The 24327-nt window shown below is 40.1% G+C and overlaps 1 protein-coding gene across 3 annotated transcripts; it reads right to left on the bottom strand.

Moving 5' to 3' along the window:
* Positions 1-8290: 8290 nt before the first annotated feature.
* Positions 8291-12551, bottom strand: LOC148028749 (tubby-like protein 4). Of its 3 annotated transcripts, none has more exons than XM_087687533.1 (10): positions 11963-12551; positions 11143-11792; positions 10850-10961; positions 10583-10762; positions 10410-10468; positions 9989-10085; positions 9779-9865; positions 9609-9701; positions 9240-9307; positions 8291-9160 (listed from the first exon to the last, which is right to left on the bottom strand). In XM_087687533.1, the coding sequence occupies exons 2-10, from the start codon at positions 11724-11726 to the stop codon at positions 9085-9087; spliced, it is 1356 nt and encodes a 451-aa protein (XP_087543659.1). In that variant the 5' UTR covers positions 11727-11792; positions 11963-12551; the 3' UTR covers positions 8291-9084. The 3 variants fall into 3 exon arrangements, with proteins under 3 accessions (XP_087543659.1, XP_087543660.1, XP_087543658.1); XM_087687534.1 differs by having other exon boundaries at positions 11899-12551; XM_087687532.1 differs by having other exon boundaries at positions 11143-12551.
* Between the last annotated feature and the right edge of the window lie 11776 nt (positions 12552-24327).

The raw sequence follows: 24327 nt of genomic DNA on the forward strand, positions 1-24327 counted from the left end.
TCAGGACTCAACCAATGTCCAGGCTCACATTTGGCTTCTCCTCATAATGGGAGCCTTACAACTTTGAGCACCATGGATCATTGGTAGCATCTAATGAGGGTGGGGCATTGATCATATCTAACACTAACCCCCCAAGAGGCAGATGCCCTCGGCTTTGAAGAAAGAGCACTACAAGAAAACCGGCATGGGGAGGAAGTCGAATTCGAAATCGACATGAACAGATTCAGAGAAGATGTAATCCTGCAGCCCCCCTCGCCACACGAACAAGATCAGCAACAACCCGACTAGCCCCTAGACAGACAGGCCATCCTTAAGGAGCGGCGAAAAAAGCTGGTAGAAGAGGCCAGAAAACGGCTACAGGCCAAGCCAGTTGTGCAGCCATCCGCTCCCCTCCCACCATGCCCCGAAGACCTACCAATGCAATTCCACGCAAAACTAGTGGTCTGGGAACGGCAAGAAATGGAAAAGGACCCTTTCTCCTTCAGTTTCCTTATGCCTGATAGCCTGAGAAGGGTCCTGCCGATCAAGGCAATGGAGGAGGTGATCACAGCGGCTGGTAGCCTACTAGGCTAAAGATGGCTGGAGGACAGGGCAAGGACCCCCACTTTGTGGGGCATGGAAGAGGCTGACTTCTGGCAAGACAAAATATATGAATTGCCACACACAGTAAGGGGCTATAACTGCCAAACCCTCTGGAGGAGGCGAATATGTAATACCAACATGCTCGCCTGGATGGCTTTTTGTAACACCCTACCCTACGAGCGGAACGACCCCACGTTTATGGCGTATCCCCATAGGGTAGGCGTGGATTTTGTCGCCACCCTCCATGGGAGGCATGACTTCCCCGTCATCTACAATGCCAATGCCACTTCCTTTGAGAACGCTCTACTTTTTGTTTTAGGAAGCCTGCCCACCTCCATGACGTGTTTTCTTGCTGAGTTCTCCTCCTGCCCAGATCCCGCATTCATAACCACCTGTAATTACCTTAGGCTCCTTAAACTCCTACTTAAGCAAGATCCGGCCCCGCAAGAAAGCGGCTTGCATCCCCTCTTTTTTGATCCTAACGCTATCGATAGTTGCGCTATGACCCGCTTAATGAAGAGGGCTAGCCTACTACCTTCATTTTGCCTAGTGCTCCTAGAGGATATGAGCGACAGTCAATTCACTAGGTGCAATCACCCCTTCCTATCCACCACCTCTCTCCATGTCCGCATGAACCTGAAAGGGTACATGCAGAGCCATCAATTTTTATGCAAATCCATCCACCCGCCCTCCCCCCTCATTCCGACGACGAGAACTAGACTCAGCTGTCCTGCTCCTCATGTAATACTATCCCGAAATGTATCCAAAGAAAAAAAAACGCACGATCATTGCACTTAGGGGTCCTTAAGTTAGGCGTGTCCAGTGACCTTGGTCAGCTAGCTCCACTCCTAACCCCCTAGCCCTTTTTTATCCCCCACGTCACGCTTAGGGCACATCAACGGTAGGACACACCTAGGGAGGTAACACTCACCTATGGTTCGACCTATCACCCTAAGCCACTGGCACCACCCCCCCTTGGCACGAATGGGATCCTCAAGTGTGGGACATCACTCGGGTTCGCCTACGGTTAGACCCACTTCCCCATTTCACTAGCACGAGCACATTGTACCAACACGCTGAGGACAGCACCCCCCCTAGATAGCGCACCGCACCTTCTTCTTCAGGTACACCACAAACGCCAAACCACCAACTTCGGAGGCCCTCGTCCACCCATGCAATCCACTGAGCTGCTCCGACGAATATTGTTCTTGAGCTTCCACAAACACCAGAGTCTACATGTGGCCCTTACCCTTACACCCACGCCAAAAGTGCCATGGGACTGGCACCCGTCTAGGAGGGGCGTAATGTTAACCCCAAGTCCAGATGGCGAAAGATAGAGAAAAAGCAAAGGAAGATGAAAAAAGAGCAAAGACACACAAGCGGCCCCTAAAGATGGACCGGGGCAAAAAGAGCAACCTTAAAAGAAAAGGCACCTCAAAAAACTCGAAAAATCCTTGTAAAAGAGCGCCAAGCTCCTTCCTGTGCCCATTGTAAAATATTAGACGGGTATAGGCTAGAGGCACGGGGCTAAAAGAGGAAAATGAAAAAAAGACCTTGCCACAATGGCCGGTCATGTAAAAAAGGGATGGGTGCCCATGGGATTTTAGGGTTTTTATATATAAAGTTCAAAAAGTGAATAAGAGATCATTCTTTGGTGTGTGGCAAAAGGAGTCTTCTTCTTCTCCTCTCCTTCTCACCTTCTTGCTTGTGTGTGCTCTTGAGAGAGGGAGTGTGAGAGTGTGAGGGAGTGAGTGTGTGTGAGAGTGAGGGATCAAGAGGGTGAAGCTCTTCACCATCTCCTCTTCTTCTTCTTCTCTTCCCTTCTCTCTTCTTGCGCACGTGGCTATGGAGGATGGAGCTTGGAGGTGGAGGAGGCTTGAGGATGCTTGAGCTAGCATCTAGGATCGTGGAGCTACCGGTGTGTGGAAGAGAGGAGGCAACTCCTATCGGCACTAAGGTAAGCTCACTACACCCGTAGGATCGACGGTGCGTCGGCTAGGTGAGAGATAGCCATTAGAGCTCGCTTGGAACGCTTGAAGCAATAAACGGTCCGTGGGTTTTGGTGATTGAGCGACAGCTCCCACAGCAGCCTAGTTTGCGGGATCCATATGGAATAGGACATAAATTTACAGCTGAAACTTTACAAAAGCTGAAAATTGGTGATACAAGCTTTCTTTTGCCTGTAGAAAGAGCTTGTTTCTTACAGATGTTGGCAAGGCATGGGAAAGCCTTTGCATTTCAGCCAGATGAAATTGGATGTGTTGATCTGTGCACCTATGGTGATCTTTACAGTACCTCATGTGCCATGGAATTTAAAGCCTATTCCAATACCTCGGGCATATTTGCCTAAACTACTGGAGCTTTTGAACAAGAAGATCAAGATGCGGATTTTGGAGACCTCTTCAGCTCCATATTCAAATCGATGGTTCACTATTCCAAAGAAGAATGGTTCTTTGAGGTTTATACAGGATTTGCAACCAATTAATAAAGTCATCATAAGGAATGTTGGATTAGGTTCGATAGTGGATGAATTTGCAGAAGCATTTGCAGGCAAGTCAATTTACTCTATGGGTGATTTATATTCAAGATATGATCACTTCCAGCTTGCATTGGAAAGCTGAGGTATCACTACCATGAAGACACTGCTTGGATTGGTTAGGATGTGTACGCTTCCACAGGGAGCAACCAATTCAGTGGTGCATATGATGAATGCTATGCATTAATTTTTGAGGGAGTATATTCCTCAATTGACCTTACCCTTTCTTGATGATCTGTCGATCAAAGAATGTGATATCTATGAGAAGAGTGAAGAGTTGAATGAGCATGGATGTAGAAGATTTGTAGTTGATCATATTGCTGCTTGTGATAGGATTTTGAGCTGACTTGAAGAAGTGCATTTGACTCTGTCAGGAGAAAAGTCAGTTTTTGGAGTGGAGGAAGTATTAGTTGTTGGGCACATGTGTGGACCGTATGGGAGAAAGCCCTCACCAATAAAGATTGATGCCATAAGCAAGATGTGGGAGACATGTTCAAATGTATCCGAGGTGAGAAGATTTTTGGGTGCATATGTCTTTCACTTGGTATAGATTCCGCATTTTTCTCATGTGGCTGAAAGTTTATATTAGCTCTTTAGAAAAGGGAAAAAGTTTTAGTGGGGTCTCCACTAGGCTCCTCTTCTCTTAGCAAATAGTTTCGACTTACAGTTCTCCAAGACCATAAACATTTAGGTGAAACAGACGAAGAAGAGAGATGAGGAAGGAAGAAAAGCTACAGCAGGCGTAATCCCGTAAGCCAAAAACATAAAATGATGGGAACCTGAAAAGCTACATATAAGTTGAGCCCCGACACCGGTGTTTTCTGACTCGTCCTTATGAGGGGTGAAGGTCGACCTGGCCAATGATCGTATTGAGATGGCTTGTCGTGCTAACTCCCGGAGTCGAACACACATGACACTTACCACGATGATTGCAGGCTCCTACTTCGGGTCTGCGTCTTCGTGAATTTTTGGACTGAGCCCTCGTAAGGGCTCTTCTCAATGCTTCAAATATGCGCCACATATATACTGCTATCGCTGACAAAATACAAGGCACTCTCAAAATGCCGCTCTCGACGCTCATTAATTTGCAGGGTTGGCATATGATTAGACTCTGTTGTCATAATTTCCACAATTCCATAAATCGTCACACTATTCGGTCCTGTCAACGAAAATAGGGTTAGGGATCTATCCCTTGGTTGGAAATTTCTCCATAATGAAAAGCCTCTGGATTGCCTGCTTTTAAGTGCAAGCATTTTAATCCGTTTTTGTGACATATAATCTTACTATGCCCTGGTGGCGTATGAGGATAAGTTCAAGCTCAATTGGTCCATTCAGTAGCTAAAGGTCAAGGACCAACAAGGAAGCTATGCATTTGCTTCACTTTTATCACCAAGGCTTTCCACCCTTACCTGCTCAGCTGGAAAGAGATTGTTATTGGAGAATCTAATGGGCTTCCTACTGAGATCTGGGTCTAAATAACGTTTCCTTTTCTTTCATGCATAAAGTACATACTATGACTCTGCTTTCCTCTTTGGGAATCGTGCAATTAAAAGAGAAGTGTTCACACTTTGAGTAGAATAATAGCTCATGTTTAAGCTTCCATGTGTAGAAAGCATTTGCAATTGTGTTTCTTTTTACCTCTTATGAAAAAGAAGCAGCACAAGAAAGAGAAGAAATCTTAAGAAACCTTTCATTCCAAATTAAGTATTGGTTGTTCATAGAAATTTGATATGTCCATTTGGCATGCAAACATCTTCAAAACATGTTGTGCAAGCAAAAGCAACTTGCTCAACCAGAAAAATAGCAATCAATTTAGACCCTAGTGGCAAAGCTACTATGTAGGCCATGAGGATCCAATATTCGGCTCAAGGTGGACAAATATTTGTATGAAACCAACCTCCCTTCCCAGAGAGGGTGGTAGTAACCTGATTTAATAATAATTATAGTAAGTAAATAAATTACATAGATTGAAATGCATATTTTATCACTTTAATCTTGGACATTGGATAGCCTTTTGACCACCCTTTGCAACATTTCTTTATCTTCAATTACAAATGGATGGAGTATAATTGAACTTCACTGATCTTCTCCTCTAATCCAAGTGCCTTTTGCTATCATAAATTACCAACAAGCCTTTAAACTAATTCCCCCCTTGGTTTGCTTGAGGGTTCGTCTTTGCAAGACAAATTCAACCCCAAATTTGATATTGATTAGCTCGCCTCTTAAATCTCCTTAAAATCCTTTAATTTTTCTTGTTGAAATTCAAGTCTTAAGTTCTCAATTCTGAGCACGCATCTTAAGGTCACTATCAAACCCTTATTTTTACGATAAAGTAGGGTTTACAACAAAGATTAAGCAAAATCTCTGCTTGTGATAACTAAAAATGACTAGATTTTGTCGAGATAACTTTAGAGATGGCTTGACGATGAAATAACACCCCAAATATAATTTTGCCTAGCTAACACAACCCTCAAACCACTCTCAACTATAGTTGTAGTTTCTTTTAGATATGTCACCAACTTCTAAAAACTCTTCTATTGAATGAAAATAAAGTGTCAACTATTACATCATCAATGGTAACCTTCACACACACACACACACACACATTCTCTCTCTCTCTCTCTCTCTCTCTCTCTCTCAACTTGCACAAGGCTGAAATGGCCCTCTCTGTCTCTCCCACCTTAAAAACGTTTTTCGCACTTTCATTGGTAAGTTTTGCCAAGTGGTAATTTCCTAATCCCATTTTTCAACAATCAAGTATATCCGTAAGCAGTTATTAACCCTTAGATCGACATTAATTGATTAATTAATACCCAATCTTTTATGTCACCACTAACATTGGTGGCCAATAAATTGGTCTAAGGTCAAATCTGACACCAAGTACCACCTAGTAATTATCAAGCATATATAACTTATTACAACTTTTGCCTTCGGCACTAATTGATGTCTCAAGGTCCTAAGTCCCATATGATTACACCTCACATGTGCAAGTCACATTTGCACATTTGATTAACTTTTAATCAAATACTAAGCAAAGCATTAACAATTCATGTCCTCATGGCAAACCTTCCCCATATATACAACACTTGAGGAACAAGTATTTGGCTTATGGTTCTTTTTGTACTAACAACATATCAATAAACCATGACTCCAAGGTATAGTTGTATAACTCGTAACTCTTTCTCACAAGTCAAATGAGAAAATAGCTCGTAGTTCAATAGCCACAAATGTCTCTTCTAATCTCTTTATTTTTGGATTTGCTTTGAGACTTCAAGGTTAGATCCTCAACACAAAACAAAATGGACCAACCAGATTGAGCAACCATGGAGAAAGGTATGTGGGAAATTCTTAAAATCGCTAGGGCATTTTTTGAGGATTCCCACACAAGGTTAGGGACATCTTTTTAAGTTTCCCATTCTTTGTTTGGTCTTAGAGCCTCATCCACTTGATTGCTTTTTTAATGGGGAAGATAATTATACTTATATTACGATATATCTAATGAGATGAGGTCAGCTTTACAAGCACTTTCTTTGCCTCTCTGAAAGTGTCATCTTTCTTGCCCATGAAGCCAAAAGCAGAAAAGAAACTCACACTCAATTTAGCCACTACAAAATCCAGCAACCCATCATTGCATTTGCAGTCAAAAGGTAATGCATTCTGCTAAGCCAGACAGCTCTCATGAAGCAACTCTAATGATAACCCACACCCTATAGACACATACTTAAGTTGCCTTTCATCAGACACATATCTATAGAGCCTTGTCAAGGGCTTAGGACTGCTGTCTTGAAATTGACCTAATTATAGGCTTTGTATATACCTTTTTTTACGCTGTTGATAATATCATCCTACAAGCGCATTTTAAAAAAAGTTCCCTTTCATCACCTAGCAATGCTCGTTTCCATCCACTCTTTGGATGCATCCCTGCCTGGTCAAGAAGCTGCGTCAGTTGCTTGCAGCACTTCCATACCTCTCAGCAATCCCACACGATGTGCTTTAAGGGTTTCTTCTCTTTTGCAGAACAAACAAAAGGGGGCAACAGTCATGGACCTAAATTTATCTTTTGTGGGAAGCTTTCTGCGAGAGTATTTAAATTAAGCTTGAATGAAGGTGTGGACGACCAAATTCTTTGGAACCTCTCCCTCCATGTCTTCATGCTGCTCCTTGGATCAACTTGCTTCCAAGCATCCTTAGGCTTTAGAGATCCATCTGTCATCGAATGTGATGAGGCCCATTGGCTCTTTCAGCATTGAAACTTTCTTGCCATTCTGTGCTTGCATCCACTGCAGCACTACATTGGGCCTGCATTGTAAAACTGTGGGCTACTCTTCCCTTTTCCTTGAGCGTACCACGCTTAACCATTAGTTTTCTCCTCCTGTCAGCCCATATCAATGTGCTACCTACTCTGGTGACTCCGAGCAAATCCAGATTTACCTGCCTCCAAATATCCTTCCATGTTTGGATACCTTTTTCATACAGAGCTTTAGACTTGCTAGGTTCTTCATGCACCAGGCCCAGTGGCCCTAATCACATGTGAGCATCATGTGCACAACCTCAAAGGAACAATTTGGTTTCGGGCTATTGTGACAATGAGGCACATGACAGATGGACCAATTGTTATGCATCGAAACAGTTTGTTATCTATCGCTACGGATGATAGCCATTCTCATGACCTTCACTTTGCATGTTGATGATTTCTGAATTAAACAATAACAATAAATTTCAGACAAATTCCCACTATGATTTCCATATGAATTATGACAGCATCTTGAGCTTCTACAAGGGGTCAACCTCATACCTAGCTAGGCACAGTTGGGGGACTGACAGAGGCCCCTGCCCCCAACCACACCTAGCTAGCTATGCAGTGCCTCCAAAAGAAAATTCAGAGGTGCACTGTAGACTTGGCTTTCTCAATGTATTTCTCAAAGTCCTCAAGTTCTTGCATGAACAAACTCGAAGTCCTAATCAACATAGTTGAAACCACACAAATGTTGCGTTGCACCAATAAAATCTTTAAACACATCACTACACCTGAAGGCAGACCAATGTCTCAATGTCTCACTTTTGAAAAGCTCAGCTTGTCTTAAAATTCAAACAGGGCACTTAAGATTCAACCATATTGCTGCTGCTAGGGAGCTCCAAAAGGTTTGTAGAATCAGACAAACCTCTAAATACAGCCGCTTAAGGTTCAAACAAGTGAGGTTCGAGCATATTTTGTCCCTTTAATAAATTCCTAGAAGGGGCTCCTCAAAATTATCGTGCTATAAGCACCAGTTTCTGAGCTCACATGTTAACGACATCAAGTCAACTGGTACTGCCATTATGGTTATTTGGATCACATTCTAGTTGCATTAATTCAAAAGCGTTTCAAAGGAAGCTATTGAACCATCAAATGGCAAGACATTCCAGGCGATTGTAACATGAGGGGCACAAACTGCTTGCATCTCAATCGAGGGTTTTTGGTGAAGCCTTCTGTATTATACACATTCTGGGGGACTTGGCTTCCTGATCCATGAAAGGTTAGGGAATGAGTTACATAACTTCTCTGACAGAGCAGAAGAAGGCCGGAGGGTTATGTCATACATCAATTGCATGACATGATAATAATTATACATAGGTGCAGCTGTTGATGTATTGAGTCAAATAAAGCAGTCCAAAATATAGCCAGTTCAGTATGTGTGAGGTTAATCGCTCACTCACGTCTACAACCTTCATATCCCGAAAATTGTTTTGGTTCTACAACCTTCATATCCTGAGAGTTGTTTTGATGTTTCCATGTACAGGATAAACCAGTGATTGAACACCAGTCCCTTATACACCTCCCCTTTCTTGACAGGGAGATTCTGTTGCAAAGCATGTGTAAGGCACAATCACTTTGAGGGCCTGCTGTATTGTGACCTTCCAAGTATGTCCGGTGTGTGCAACATGCCCATTATACATGTATGTAAGAAACTTAAAGATCAGGGTATCTATACTGAGCAGCATAGCTTTGAGTCAATTGAAGCAAGGCAGATGCCAAATGCTTGGAAGGCAGTCAGTGGAAAGCTGCAACAGCAGAGAGTTAGAATTGGATTGTCTAGATAGCACAAGATATAAGAATGAACATTTGCAAAGAGAGGCATACCGATATTCCATAATATACTTGGAGTTTCCAACCTTGCCATGCATTAGGATGACCTGTTTCCCATGTTCCTGGAGTCATGGTTCAGATTCATCATGTGTACTCGTAAGTAATGTAAAGCAAATTGCTCATGCCTCTATATTATCAAGAAAACCAAATAGATCTTGAATGATGCTCTGCGAAGCCCCAGACAACACACAAACAACAAAAACAAGCATCCATTTATGCATAAGCATATCTAGAGCACAATATGAAAACTATGACAGCAACTTGCAACCATATCACTTGAGAGTTAATCACCAAGCACAAAAGTCATCAGTTTCAATGCAGAGCAACTATTTCCAAGTAGCATACGGACCAAAGCGTCCCTACCTCCATAATCAACTGAAAATTCTTTGCTGAGGTTTTGATTCGGTTCGCACATCTGGTCCTATCTCGAAAATCTAACTCATACCTTTTTGTTTCCTGCATGGAGTATTGAAGATGATTTCAATATGCATGGCTACAAGTGACAACGGATATTGACGGAAGAACATGCTCACCCTATTATAGTAGGGTTTCCGTGAGCAGAGCTGGTGCACTTTGCCCACATTTTCTTCCCAATCCTTGCCAAGTCCAATTGGTTCATGCTACAAGTTTCAAAGTTGATGTTACTGACACAAGCATCCTTGCTGATTTTCCAGACTGCCTGACAAAAGCTGATTGCACAACAAAATCAACCAGATTTACACAGGCATACATCAGGATTATACCTGATTGGCATTGCTCATTTGCAGAGTATGGTACTTTGGTATATACACCCTCATGACCCTGAAGGTTCCTGTCAATGTGGTAACAGTAGGTTCGAACCTGAAGCAGTCATTCAAAAGAAAAGCAATTACACATAACACATGAACGTCAATGTGACATCATAATGTGCAATAATCTGGCAAAGCAAAGCATTAAGGTGAAAGTGCTTCAACATGACTTTCAATATGGCATCATAACATGCACCACTTTGGCAAAGAATCATTAAATCAGAAGACATCCATAATACATAGTTTTCCATGGTTCTGGTTTAAGTATCCATGAAGCTACATAATCTCACTCTAGTTTTTGAGGATAATTTTGATCATTCAAATCCGAGTCTGCAGAGCTTCACAACACACCAGTCCAAGGAGACATCGGACTTACGTTACCACCCCAAGAAGCTGGCTGCCTCCATGCAGCTGGCCATCAGGAATGCTTGCCACCTGCTTTTAAAACTTGTAATCAGAAGACTGAGCAAGAACACAGACCATGTATGCTTCTTAAAAAAGATGGATCGAGATCATCAAACACGAGCGCCCATAGCATGTTATACTTACCTCATCCCAAATGAAGTAGCGGGATCCTACAAGATTCGATCTAACTCTTCCAAAGCAACCATCTTCGCGTTTGGTCACTGATGTTGCAGCTCCATTTTGTCCAATAATGAATTCTGAGCGGCCTGACCTCCTTCTATGCCTTGCAACTGCTAGTTTGCGATCCTGTCTCCCATGCCCTTCCTGTCAATGGATTATATAAAAAAATCATTTAATGGACTAGGTAACATGCTCTTCTTGCCTTGTGGCTTCTGGAAAAGAAATGCATACATCAGTGTAAAGAGAATACACAACAGGGCTATCAGCCCCACTCTCCCGCTCGTGAAGTATGTAGCATGCACACCGCCCAACATCTAATGGGAGAGGTCTACATAGCAAAGACCTGACAATCAAAGTTACAAGAATTAGGAACTCAATTTGAGCACAAATATGCTATTCGATCAGACCATTCTTGTTTAAAAGTGACAGGAGATCAGGCGATCAAAAATCAAATGAGGGGGCCTCATCTTTGCCAAATTGGAGCAGATATACATGTAATTGTAAGCAAGACAAGACATCTTCACCTGTTTGCAAGGGTAGACCATGAAGATGCCGGTGCAGCATCACAATTAGGGTCATCATCCCACACATGCAGAGGACGGTTTGGTGTGAGAGGTGCAAACAAGGGAGCTCTTTCCTCTAGCTCATTGTTCTCTGGGCATGGCAAAAGTGCGATGTTTGGGGCGGTCGCATGCAGCCCGTTTCTTGACTTGTGCAAAGCCCTTCCTGATGAAGTATTTTCTGAGAGAGGCTGAAGGGGCTGTCTGATGTTGCTCTCTTTACCAATTGAACCTCCATGGCTAGAGACGGTCTCTGTCCTGCAAGAAGGAGCCTTTGCACAGTCATCTTCATTGCTGCTGCCTTTCTTGATCATGCTGCTGCACGTCTGGGATGGCTTAGGGGGCTTGTTCTCCTTTGGAACCTCGACATTGTCACAGACAATGGACGAGCCGCGGCAGAGCTGGAGGCTAGAGACCTGAGGAACTGCCTTGAGGCGCTCCTGCCTGTTGTTGTTGTCTGCAGAAACAGAGTCCCCTACTAATGGGTTGATGTAGAGGGACTTGTAGAGCTGATGGGGGGATAGGAAAGACCTTTTGAATTTAGACATTGGAGGGTGGAGGTTGATGGGTCCCCTCCTACACAGTCATGAGAGCTTTAATGGTTGAAATGGAAGCTGCCACAACAGTGAATAAAAAGCATTCAGCAATCTGAGCCTTGAGATGAGAAGACAGGATTAATAGAAATGGAAGGGCAGCAACTAATTTTGAGAACCCATGTACCAAACTCCTTTTGCACTGCTGTTGCAAAAAACCCAGATTTGAATATATGTTTCTTAACGACTACCTTGGCAGATCATGAATGTGGCCCCCAAGAAACATTAGAGGAAAACATATATTTTCTCATGGGGGGTCAATTAAATGTGGCTAAGGTAAAAACAGAGGAAAATATTCACCAACATATGTTGTCTTATGGGGTCAATAAATGCGAGGACAATTTAGTAACAAGGCAATTCAATCGGGAAGCAGCTGATTAAAAGGACCTCTAATTAAGGATTTGAGTATCTAAGATTTTGGCAATGGAAATGGCAGTCAATCATATGTGGTGTAAATGCGGGGTCTGTCGACAACAGAGAAAGCAAAAAAATTTCAAAATTGGGGAGGACTCAGGAGGACTCGAGAGACAGGCTAATGAGAGTACACAGTAAGTGTACCAGGCCAGATGAGACAGGAGTACTCCTGAGTCCTGACTGAAAGGAAACACAGAGACCCGGCGTCACAGACACAGACAAAGAGAGAGGGAGAGACTCGAGAGACAGGAACTGTGCCTATAGGCTATGAGGCTATGCCCGTTTGCAGTATGCGGCCCGTTCATGGGTAACTTGAAAATTTTAAACTGTTTTCCAACCCATATCCTAAGGACTATCAAAAGACTCGTTAGGCTAAAAAGGGGGGCTAAGAATCATCCTTATGTTTGAATCCCGAGGGTGCGTATATCAAAGTCATGAGTGTCTCCTCTCCTTTAAGACTCAAGAGCATGTACACACAAACACGAGGGATGGTGCTATGGTAGCCCCTTGAGAGTTAGTCACTCACCACGGAGTCCGCACCAAGAGAGTGTCCCTGGACCCTCACCTCTCCAGACTCCCTTGGGCCTCCAAGGCTTTTGGTAACACACAAGACTGACAGATGGCTTCATGGAAAAAAATGAAGTCCAAAGTGCCACATTTTGAGCTTCTATTCAGTTTGTATTTCTCACCCGAGGGACACTTCTGGGCGGGATAGACCCGCTTAGATTTTTGTCCATGACTAAAGCACAAGAAAAGCTTCTATTCAGTTTGTATTTCTCGCCCGAGGGGCACTCTTGGGCGGGGTAGACCCGCCAAGATTTTTGTCCATGCCCAAAGCACAAGAAGATTACTTTTGAGTAAAAAATGAAAATTGCACAATTGACAAGGATTGAACCTTAGCCAATCAAGTCAAAATTGATCTTTATTACCAATGAGCCAATGCTTTTCTGTTGCTTCAATCAGTGTGTCTTATGTGTCATGAAATTAATAGAGTGTTTTGAGAGTGGGTGAGGGATTTAGCCCTATGTGTAACTGGCCTAAATCTTGGAAAGAGTCACTATTGTGGATACATTATTTGTCCTCAAGATGCCTTAAGGGCTTTGTCATTAGTCTACAAAGAGATTTGAGAAGGATTTGCCACATAAGGTAGAACTTCTTAAGTCCCAAATATTTTTAAAAGTGTACTTCTATTCTTCTCATGTCTAATTGACTCCATATATTGTTTGTTTCAATGAAGAGGTTGAGCAAAGTTAGAAGATCATGCCCTTTTTTCGATTTAAAGATGCTAATGTTAAACTTACTACATCTTATTTACATCGAAGCCAATACATAGCTTTCCCTACTTATTTTCCAATCATAGACTTTCCCTACAATATGTCCAACACGTGATGATACATTAGTCCATTTGCGTTCATGTTTGTATTGCATATTAAAACACCTTTGTGTACAAAAACCTAAGGTTGATTTGGACAAAACATTCTTACTAGGCATCAACCAAATGTTAGATTCTAGAAAAGATATAAGTGTTCCAAGATTGACATAAAGTATGCAAACTTTCCACATAGAAAACCAAAATTTCAAGAAGATAAAACAATATGCCTAAAATTTAGTAGAACACTATGATAATCTGTCCTAGCACCTATGGTCCATTCATGACTCTTAACAAGGTGGGATCGATGGTTTTTCCACTACCTAATTTTGTTATGTGAGTATGTTTAAGCATTATTGGATGAAACAAATAGTGCATGTTATCATCATGGAGTCCTTAGAACTCCTTGAAGTATCATCATTTTTGAGATTGATCTTCAAAGAGAAGAAGTAGGCACTTTTTGTATAGAGATGTTTTAATGAAGAGTAAAACATCATTTCTCAACATAGCTCTAAATAAGAGACAACACTATCTAGCAATTTTCTTCCATATTCAATTTTTGGGTTATGGCATGGATTGTGATGGAAAGCCACAATAAAAGTAACATTGTGAAGGTAGAAAAGTTATCATGTTACTACACAACAACTTTGCTTCCCTCACTTCTCCTTCCCCCACACAAAGACATCTCTCTCTCTCTCTCTCTCTCTCTCTCTCTCTCTCTCTCTCTCTCTCTCTCTCTCTCTCTCTCTCTCTCTCTCTCTCTCTCTCTCTCTACATGTATGTATGTATGTATGTATGTATGTATGTATCCCTCACTCCCTCCCCTATTCTTCTTGATCATCCACCCTTTGCCCTTCTCTACACCCTTAGCCCTTCTCCACCATTGTCTCTGTGCTCCAATGTTGCCAACCTACCATCCCCTCTAAATTGGGCTTAGAGGTCTAATGATGCTACTAAGAGAGAGACACAAGGAGGGAGGGAGGCATGGAGGAACAATTGGGAAGCTTTTGGCATAGGCTTGGCAAAGCTATGGTGATTTGGGCATTACCACAATTGCATCCACAATTATAGATAGTATAAGTGCATTAAGCGTGCAAGATGAGGAATGATGTAAGTGGTGTATCTTTTTCCAATTTTCTATTTGAAAAACCAAAATTAGGGTCTAAAATATAAGTAGAATCAATGACTTTAGAGTGACAAAGAAAGAGAGGACAAGCTCTTATAACAAGATTGATGGTGTATAGAAGAAGGAATCTAGATGAGAATAACTTTTTTTAAAATCTAACTTGTGTGGTTCTTTACGTTTTGATTTGTTATTCATTGACTCACAACTAGTAAACTACAAACGAATAGTAGGTGTGTAACAAAAATGTGTCATATTCAATGCCATGAAAGTTGTGTGTACTTATAATTGTAAACTATGTTTATGGTTCTAAATCAACTATCTTTATGGTTGTTTGTGATTGAATCCATTTTAAATAGTACTTGTAGGACTTTGGGCCACATTAGCAAATACTATATCATGCATTCAAAAGAACAATCAAGCCTTTTCAATTGCCACATTTGAATCAATATTGCCCACAACATGGAATCACTTTAGCCCACAACAAGAGACTAAAGGAGGGCCAATCTTTAAAAACCACATATAATAAGCATATTCTAAAAATATTCTAATCTCCATAATAAGCTTTGTAGTGAATTGTTTAGATTTGCAATTCAAAAGAGTCAATTGTAAGGTTCACATTTACTAGCTATTTATTCATTCCCTCTTGTATATATATTATTAGGGATGTCCCTTCTATACCTATAGTGTGTGTTATGCCCCATTGTTCAAAGTGATCATCTCAAAAGCTTGGTTGTAATACACGTTTAAACATTTCATATAATTAATGAGTCATTACAAGCACAGTTCTCAAGTAAGAACTAAACGGTGGACTTTTGTGATAACATATCTCCATATACTTGAAATGGAAGCAAACACACATGGACCATTTTTAGGATGTCTTGAACACAGTACCATGCCATTTTGAAAAGTGAGTCTATATCATCTTAATCTTTTCTAATATGTAGGAACTTTAGATATTTTGCTTCTATCAATGAAAGTTTTTGTTTTAATAAGCTTCCTGATATCCATGACTTGCCTACTTATTAGATTTGCATGGTTTTAAGATAATTTACTATCACTCATTATGATCCCTAGAAGAACGTTTCAAAAGAACACAAGAATCAAAGTGTCCATTTTTCTCTCCATAGGAATAAAGAAGATTGAGTTTTTTGTAACACAAATGTAACCTTTTAAAGAGCATAACAATCTAAATGTTCATTTTTCTCCCCATCGATATCAAGAAAAGTTACATCCATCATCTATAGATTGGATGTTGTCAGAGTTCTAGCAATATCTAAAAGTTGACATAAAGTTTGGTGTTTCATAGGCATTCAACCATAATCAATGCTTATAATAGGATGATGCCAAATGCTTGAGCAAAGTTCTAGAAGATTAAATGAAGTTGAATATACATGCATGTTGTAAAGTAACAATCTTGATACAATCTTGGTATACACATAACTCTTGTTGATTTGTCCTCTTTGTTACTCTAGAAAATACTTGTAATATAGGAAGAGTCTAATTGCATTATAACATAACACGACCAAAAGCAATCTTTAGAGGGTAACAAGTATCATATGCTTCTCTTGTGGAAGTTTATGTAGTCCAATCCATTTGTTTTAATACTAACTAGTGTAATTTGAGCTAGTAAGGAGGAAGAGGGGTTAGTTATGTACATCAAACCATAACTTCAATAAGAATGTAATAGCCATGTCAAATCCATGATCTAAGCTTGTGGGAAATATTTGTAGAGTCTTGTATGGACTTTAGGCATTGTGGACATAATTCTCTTAGATAGAGTGAAGTTAGAAACATGGGTGTTTGGAATGACAAAATTTGAAGTATGTCTGACATGTACAAGTTCATGAAATGCTTTGATAAAAGAAAAAATTGATATAGTCACTATTCTTTTGGGACTTTTGAAACTACTTTTGGTGCACAAAATCATAGATCTTGATCTTCTTGATCATTCTTGGGAAAGTAGCTCAATGTGAATGTTTTCCTCTTTTCCCTTTCTCCTAATTTATGTACATGCTACATAACCATTTGGTCTACGAAAAAGAGTCAATCTTGGGCTATAAAAAACATCCTTCTAGGAGTTTTCTCAATCCTTATTTACCTTGATTGTTCACATATATTTACCAAGAATAGTCCAAGCACTCCATTTGTTTTATTTTATAATGTGATGCAAATTTCTATCTCAATGTTCATCTGGAGTGTGTATTGGCTAATAACATGCCTTCGTCTTTATATGTTTATTCCAAACACTCCATTTGTTTTATTTTGTAATGCAAATTTATATCTCAATGTTCATCTTATGTATTGGCTAATAACATGCCTTTGAGACGACCTGGCACTCTGATGCCAGGAGGCATATGCCACGGTGGATTCCGTGCCACGGTGGATTCCATGAGGTTTTACGATGGATTCCGTAAACTTAGATGACCGGGGCTCATACACAAAGAGGATTCTTTGTGCGAGAAGTTGATGGGGACGCCTGTCCTTTTCGGGCATTTCATTAATTTAGTGTGTACATGGGTGATTCCATAGCGGGTGATTCCGCAAAATGCATATTAAATTAATAAACGTTTATGAGTTTAGAGTGCGCACTCGTATTAAATTAAGGTTAGGATTTATTTCTAACCAGTTGATTTATTTATGTAGCTGAAGACTGCTAGGTATTCACTTTTGTCGGTTTAATTGTATTATTTTACTAACAATTGTGAATGCTTCAGTTGATGTGTAGAGATAGCAGTAGTGGCGGAGGAAAGCATTGGAGTCTAGCGGGTATTCGACATTTGGATTATATTTTGATAGGCGCCACGCCTATATTTTGTTATGTCTATTGAGACATCGATTATTGATTATTATTTTGTATGCGCCTATGCGCCCGGATATGTTATTTCTATTTGGACATTGAGATTGGGCGTGCCAGACTCTATGGGCACCGTCCATTAGCTTTATTTTCCTATTTTTGTAGAAAGCAAACTCAAAAGCTAAAAGCTTGTCATATTTTTGTAATTGGGCTATTATTGAGCATGAAGATTGGAAATATACATAAAATACATGCTTTGTGAAGCGCTCACACAAGGCATGGGGGAGATTGAACCCAATTTGTCTCTTGCCTCTTGTCGTGCATGCTTTTACATGGTTTTTTGTGCAAAAATGTAGAGTTCATTGTTCTTGGGGACCTTCAGGGATTCACCACGTGAGCTATCTGCGACCGATCTGCGCACCAGTGGTATCAGAGCGGAGCAGAGATCAAGAGCTTCCAATCGCTACCAATCTCGGGCGAAGGCGGAGCTCCAGGAACAAACGGGCTCTACAGTCAATCTCGTCGCGAACTGTCGATACAGGCAGACTTCTGGCGATCAAGAACCCCTGTTTCCACTGTCAGATCGCGAAAGACCAGGCTCTGCAAGCGAAGGACCACGCATACATCTCCATCAACAAGTCGTGAAGAAACAGTGAGAAAATTCTTAATCTTCTTAACCAAAAGCTTAATCTTAAGCTTCAAAGCCTTAAAGAAGCTTAAGAAGCTTCATAATTCGAAATCGTGGCCTCAGGAGATCTTTCCGAAAATTCCGCGCGATAAAAAACGGCCCCCCCCAACGAAAATTTGACGCCGTCTGCTAGTCCACCATTAAGCTTATTAAAGCTTAAGCTTAATCATTTAAGCTTAAATCCTTAAGCTCTCTGCAAGTCTGACAAGACAGATAAGTTGATATACTCTAGGTCCCGCACTTCTGAAGTTAAGTTCAGCAAGTCAGTTGAAATCAAGTTCTGCAAGTTCTGCAAGTCAGCCTAAGTTCAGCAAGTCAACAACTCTGCAAGTCTGCTAAGTCTGCAACTCTGCAAGTCAAACTAAATCAGAACTGACTAGTGCTTAAAACTCATAGAAGACTTGTTCGTATGCAAAAACTCTGAACTGGAAAGTTGTTCGTAGCAAGCTGTTCTACCTATCTATAAGTTCGTTGAAGTACTTTCAGCAAAGGGAGACAGAAATATTGCAGAATTTCTGAAAATTGAAGAAGAAATACCCAAAAATACATAGCCTTGTAACCCCGAATTTGAGCTACGCTCATCCCGCTAACCTACTTTTGAGTGAGAAAGGTTTATTGAGTTTTACAGGATGACTACCCCACATATGGATGATCCTATGACTGAAGACGACCTACCTGAGCCTACCATGGAACAAAAGCTGGATCTAATCATGCTGCAATTGGAAGAAGAGCGAAGGGCTAGGCAAGCATTGCAAGCGCAATTGACAAAACTACAAAGAGCATCCACCGACAAAGAGGAACCACAAGCTGAAGATTTGATTCGACGTACCATCGACGCCACTCTTAAAGCACAAACCATTCGCAAGGAATCCAAGATAAGTAAACGAAGTTTCAAGTTTCGCACTTTCAATGGCATAAGAGAAGGGAAGACTGTTTTATCATTTATTAGCCAGTTTGATGACTATTTCCATGAGGAAACTTATCCTGAAAAAGATAAAATCAAGTGTGTTACTAACCATCTGATAGACAGAGCATCACTTTGGTGGACTGTAGTCCGCAAGAGCATAGAATGTCCTGCTACATGGGAAGATTTCAAGAAGAAGTTCATGCAGAATTTCCTTCCACCGCAATTTCATGAGAAGGCTATCAAGCAATGGGATTTACTTCAACAGCGAGATCGTGAGCCTATTCCACAGTATACAGAGCGTTTTTGGAATGCACTCCTACAGCTACGTATGCTTGAAGACGTACCAGAGACGACACATAAGCGGAAGTATATGTCTGGACTTCTTGGACATTACTACGCTGAAGTGAACATGTTCAAGCCTGCTACCCTTGAAGACGCCATCTCCTTAGCTCACGACACTAAAGATAAGTTACGTGGAAGAGATAGATGACCACAGCAATTCCAAGCCAACGGTAATTATGGATCTAAACAATTCAATTACAATTTTAGAAGGTTTAATCCAGGTCGTTTCTCATCATCATCTTTCCGCAAGAATTGGCCTAAACCACCTGCATTACCATCCACTGTCAATCCAAATCCTAAGCCTATTCCACAAGCAAATCCAAATGTACCCAGACTTTCAGCCATTGCAAATAATGTAACCAAAGCCAAGCCAATAGTATGCTACAAGTGTCACCAGCCAGGGCATCTCGCAGCAAATTGTCATTCAAAGAAGCCACCAGCACATATCAATTACCTTGGAGCCATGGACGAAGATGAGCATGAGGATATGCCAGATTTTACTGAAGATGAGGATGATCCTACTACTACTTCCGACACTTTACCAGGTATGCCTACTCCACATTCATTGTTGACTATGAAATGTATGGTGCATGGAAAGGAAAGAACTATCTTACATGATGATGGTAGTACCCATGACTTTATTTCAGCAAAATTGGTAAAGGAATTGAAATTGCATATAGTACCTATGCATTATCGCATAAAAGCTGCATTTTTAGGCACTAGGTACAATGGTACACAAGAAGTACAAGATTTAGAAATTCAAATTGGTCCATACATTGAAAGAAGAAATTTCTTAGTTGTCCCATTACAGTCAAGCGACATTATTTTATGAATGCCATGGAGACACCAGCATAATCCAAATATAGATTATTCCACGCACACAATGAATATTAATTTTCAAGGAAAATCTATTACATTATATGGTATGCATGCATCTCATATTTTTCCACTGCTTTCGCATACTCAAGCAAAACGTGCATTACGCAAGAATACTAAATCATATCTCCTTTGGGTGAATGAATTGCATGCAAAGGAAAATCATATGCACCCTAGGCATAAGGAATTTCTTGCATATTTTAAAGACTGTTTTGTAGAAGACCTACCACCAGGTTTACCACCATCACGTCCAGAAGACCATAAGATTGATCTAATACCTGGCACACAACCACTTTGCAAAGCACCATATAGGCACAATCAAATAGAGCAAAAAGAAATCCAGAGTCAAGTTGAAGAATTACTAAATAGAGGCTTAATTCGACCTAGCAGTTCCCCATTCGGTGCACCTGTACTCCTAGTCAAGAAAAAGAATAATACTTATCGTATGTGTATTGACTACCGAGCATTAAATAAAATCACTGTAAAGAATAGGTATCCTATACCTAGAGTTGATGACCTTATGGACAAACTGCAAGGATCTTCTATATTTAGTAAAATTGACCTTAAGTCTGGATATCATCAGGTGAGGCTAGATAGATCCGACATATTTAAGTCTGCATTCAGAACACAGTTTGGCCATTACGAATTCTTAGTCATGCCTTTCGGATTAACTAATGCACCTGCTACTTTCAGTAGAATGATGAACCGTATCTTCCTGAAATATCAGTATTGTGTGATTGTTTTCTTTGATGATATTTTGGTGTTCAATCAAAGTGAAAAAGAGCATTATGAGCATTTATCATTAGTTTTTCAATTACTGAAAGAAAATCAATTGTTTGCAAATCCTGACAAGAGTGAATTCTTTAAGACAGAAATTGAGTATTTGGGTCATATTGTATCAAAAGAAGGAATTAAAGTTGATCCTAAGAAAATTGATGCAATATTGCATTGGCCTGTTCCTAAAAATGTACATGAATTACGCTCATCCCTTGGTCTTACTAGTTTCTATAGGAAGTTTGTACGTAATTTTTCATTACTTGCTTTACCATTAACAAAACTTCTTAAGAAAGGAATTGTTTATCAATGGACTGAAACTCAGCAGAAATCCTTTGATTTACTGAAACGTGCATTAACTAATGCTCCTGTTCTACAATTGCCTGACTTTAATAGACCATTCTTTCTAGTTGTGACCGATGCTAGCGGATCAGGAATAGGAGCCGTACTAATGCAAGACAACCATCCAATAGCATATTCTAGTTCTAAGCTAAAACCCTCTGAGCTCAAATATTCCACTTATGACAAGGAACTATTAGCAGTTGTACAAGCATTAAAACAATGGAAGCATTATTTAATGGGTTCAGAATTCATGATAAAGACCGACCAACAAAGCATTAGACATCTACTTAGCCAACCCCAAATTTCTGACCATCATATCAAATGGGCTTCCTTCATTCAAAGTTTTCATCCTATCATTCAATACCAACCTGGAAAAGAAAATCTAGTTGTTGCTGATGCATTGAGTAGAAGACCTGCAATTCATAATATTTCTATCATATCTTTTGATTCTTTGATTGCTATGAAAGATACATATCACCAGGATATTACTTTTCATTCTGATTGGCAAAAATTAGTTCAAAATAATTTCATTCCTGTTGATTCATTATCATATAATGATGGATTTATGTTTTTTGAAAAGAGACTGTGTGTTACTATTCCATTCCGATCTTTTGTTTTGAATGAAATTCATTGTCCCCCATATCAAGGTCATAGAGGTATCATTTCTACATTACGTATGTTAACTGAAGATTTTTATTGGCCGCATATGGATGCAAATGTATCTAATTTCGTTTCTGAATGTTTGATTTGTCAAAGAATAAAGAGACATCATGGTAAACAGTATGGATTATTAATGCCTTTGTCTATTCCATCTAAACCTTGGGAACATATATCTATGGATTTCATTACTGATTTACCAAATACTAAATCTAACTATGACATGATTTGGACAATTGTAGATAGATTTAGTAAGCAAGCATATTTCATTGCATGTAAGAAAACTTTAACAGCATCACAAGCAGCACAGTTATTTTTGAAAACTGTTTTTACTAACCATGGATTGCCAAAAGTGATTATTTCAGATCGAGATTCTAGATTTTGTAATAATTTTTGGATTACACTGTTTGCAAATCTAGGCACAAAGATTGATTTCTCATCTGCATTTCATCCAGAAACAAATGGACAAACAGAAGCCACAAATAGCACCATTTTAGATCTTTTACGTGCATATACTATCTCTAAACCTCAGACATGGGATACTCATTTACATTTATTACAGTTTGCATATAACAATACACTGCACACATCTACAAAGAAAGCACATTTTGAAGTCATTTATGGATATAGATTATCTACACCTGTTGCATCTTTGTCTAACAGAATTCAGAGTGCTGATGATATTGCTATTATGCATAACAGTATTTTTGATGAGGTTAAGGATATGATTGCTAAAGCCCAACAATCATATACCAAACAAGGCAACAAGAAAAGACAAGCTATGAATTTCAAAGTTGATGATTATATTTGGCTTAGAATAGAAAAGCGTAGACTGCAAAGTGTAGATAGACATCCAGTTGTCAAATTAGCTCCTAGATTCTATGGACCATTTAGAATCATTCATAAGATTAATGACAATGCCTTCAAGTTAGAATTGCCATCTCATTGGAAAATTCATAATACATTTCATATTAGTTTATTGAGACCATTTAGAGGCCAATTACCTATCCACCCTGTTTATGAAAACCCACCTTTATTAGAAGAAGAGACTGAAATACCTGAACCAGAAGCCATCATAGACACTGACTATATGACCACTAGAACTGGCCGAAGGTATTCTAGATATCTAGTAAAATTTAAGAACCATCCTGTAGAGGAAGCACAATGGATGCACGCTAGAGACTTAAATGCTTTCCCCACTCTGTTAGCTCCACATTGAGCTAATAGCAATTGAGGTCAATTGCTATCCCACCCCGGGGGTATGATGCTAGGAGGCATATGCCACGGTGGATTCCGTGCCACGGTGGATTCCGTGCCACGGTGGATTCCATGAGGTTTTACGGTGGATTCCGTAAACTTAGATGACCGGGGCTCATACACAAAGAGGATTCTTTGTGCGAGAAGTTGATGGGGACGCCTGTCCTTTTCGGGCGTTTCATTAATTTAGTGTGTACATAGGTGATTCCATAGTGGGTGATTCCGCAAAATGCATATTAAATTAATAAACGTTTATGAGTTTAGAGTGCGCACTCGTATTAAATTAAGGTTAGGATTTATTTCTAACCAGTTGATTTATTTATGTAGCTGAAGACTGCTAGGTATTCACTTTTGTCGGTTTAATTGTATTATTTTACTAACGATTGTGAATGCTTCAGTTGATGTGTAGAGATAGCAGTAGTGGTGGAGGAAAGCATTGGAGTCTAGCGGGTATTCGACATTTGGACTATATTTTGATAGGCGCCACGCCTATATTTTGTTATGTCTATTGAGACATCGATTATTGATTATTATTTTGTATGCGCCTATGCGCCCGGATATGTTATTTCTATTTGGACATTGAGATTGGGCGTGCAGACTCTATGGGCACCGTCCATTAGCTTTATTTTCCTATTTTTGTAGAAAGCAAACTCAAAAGCTAAAAGCTTGTCATATTTTTGTAATTGGGCTATTATTGAGCATAAAGATTGGAAATATACATAAAATACATGCTTTGTGAAGCGCTCACACAAGGCATGGGGGAGATTGAACCCAATTTGTCTCTTGCCTCTTGTCGTGCATGCTTTTACATGGTTTTTTGTGCAAAAAGGTAGAGTTCATTGTTCTTGGGGACCTTCAGGGATTCACCACATGAGCTATCTGCGACCGATCTGCGCACCACACTCATATTGGTGCCACATAATATTCTTCATGTTCCTATACACTTTGATATTTTCCTATCTATTCATGAAATTTTGGCATAAAAGCATTCCATTTAGCTTGATTGACAT

The sequence above is a fragment of the Lygodium microphyllum genome, chromosome 11 (assembly GCF_053477565.2).
Source record: "Lygodium microphyllum isolate KBCC chromosome 11, Lygodium_microphyllum_v1.1.10, whole genome shotgun sequence".
Classification (NCBI taxonomy): Eukaryota; Viridiplantae; Streptophyta; class Polypodiopsida; order Schizaeales; family Lygodiaceae; genus Lygodium; species Lygodium microphyllum.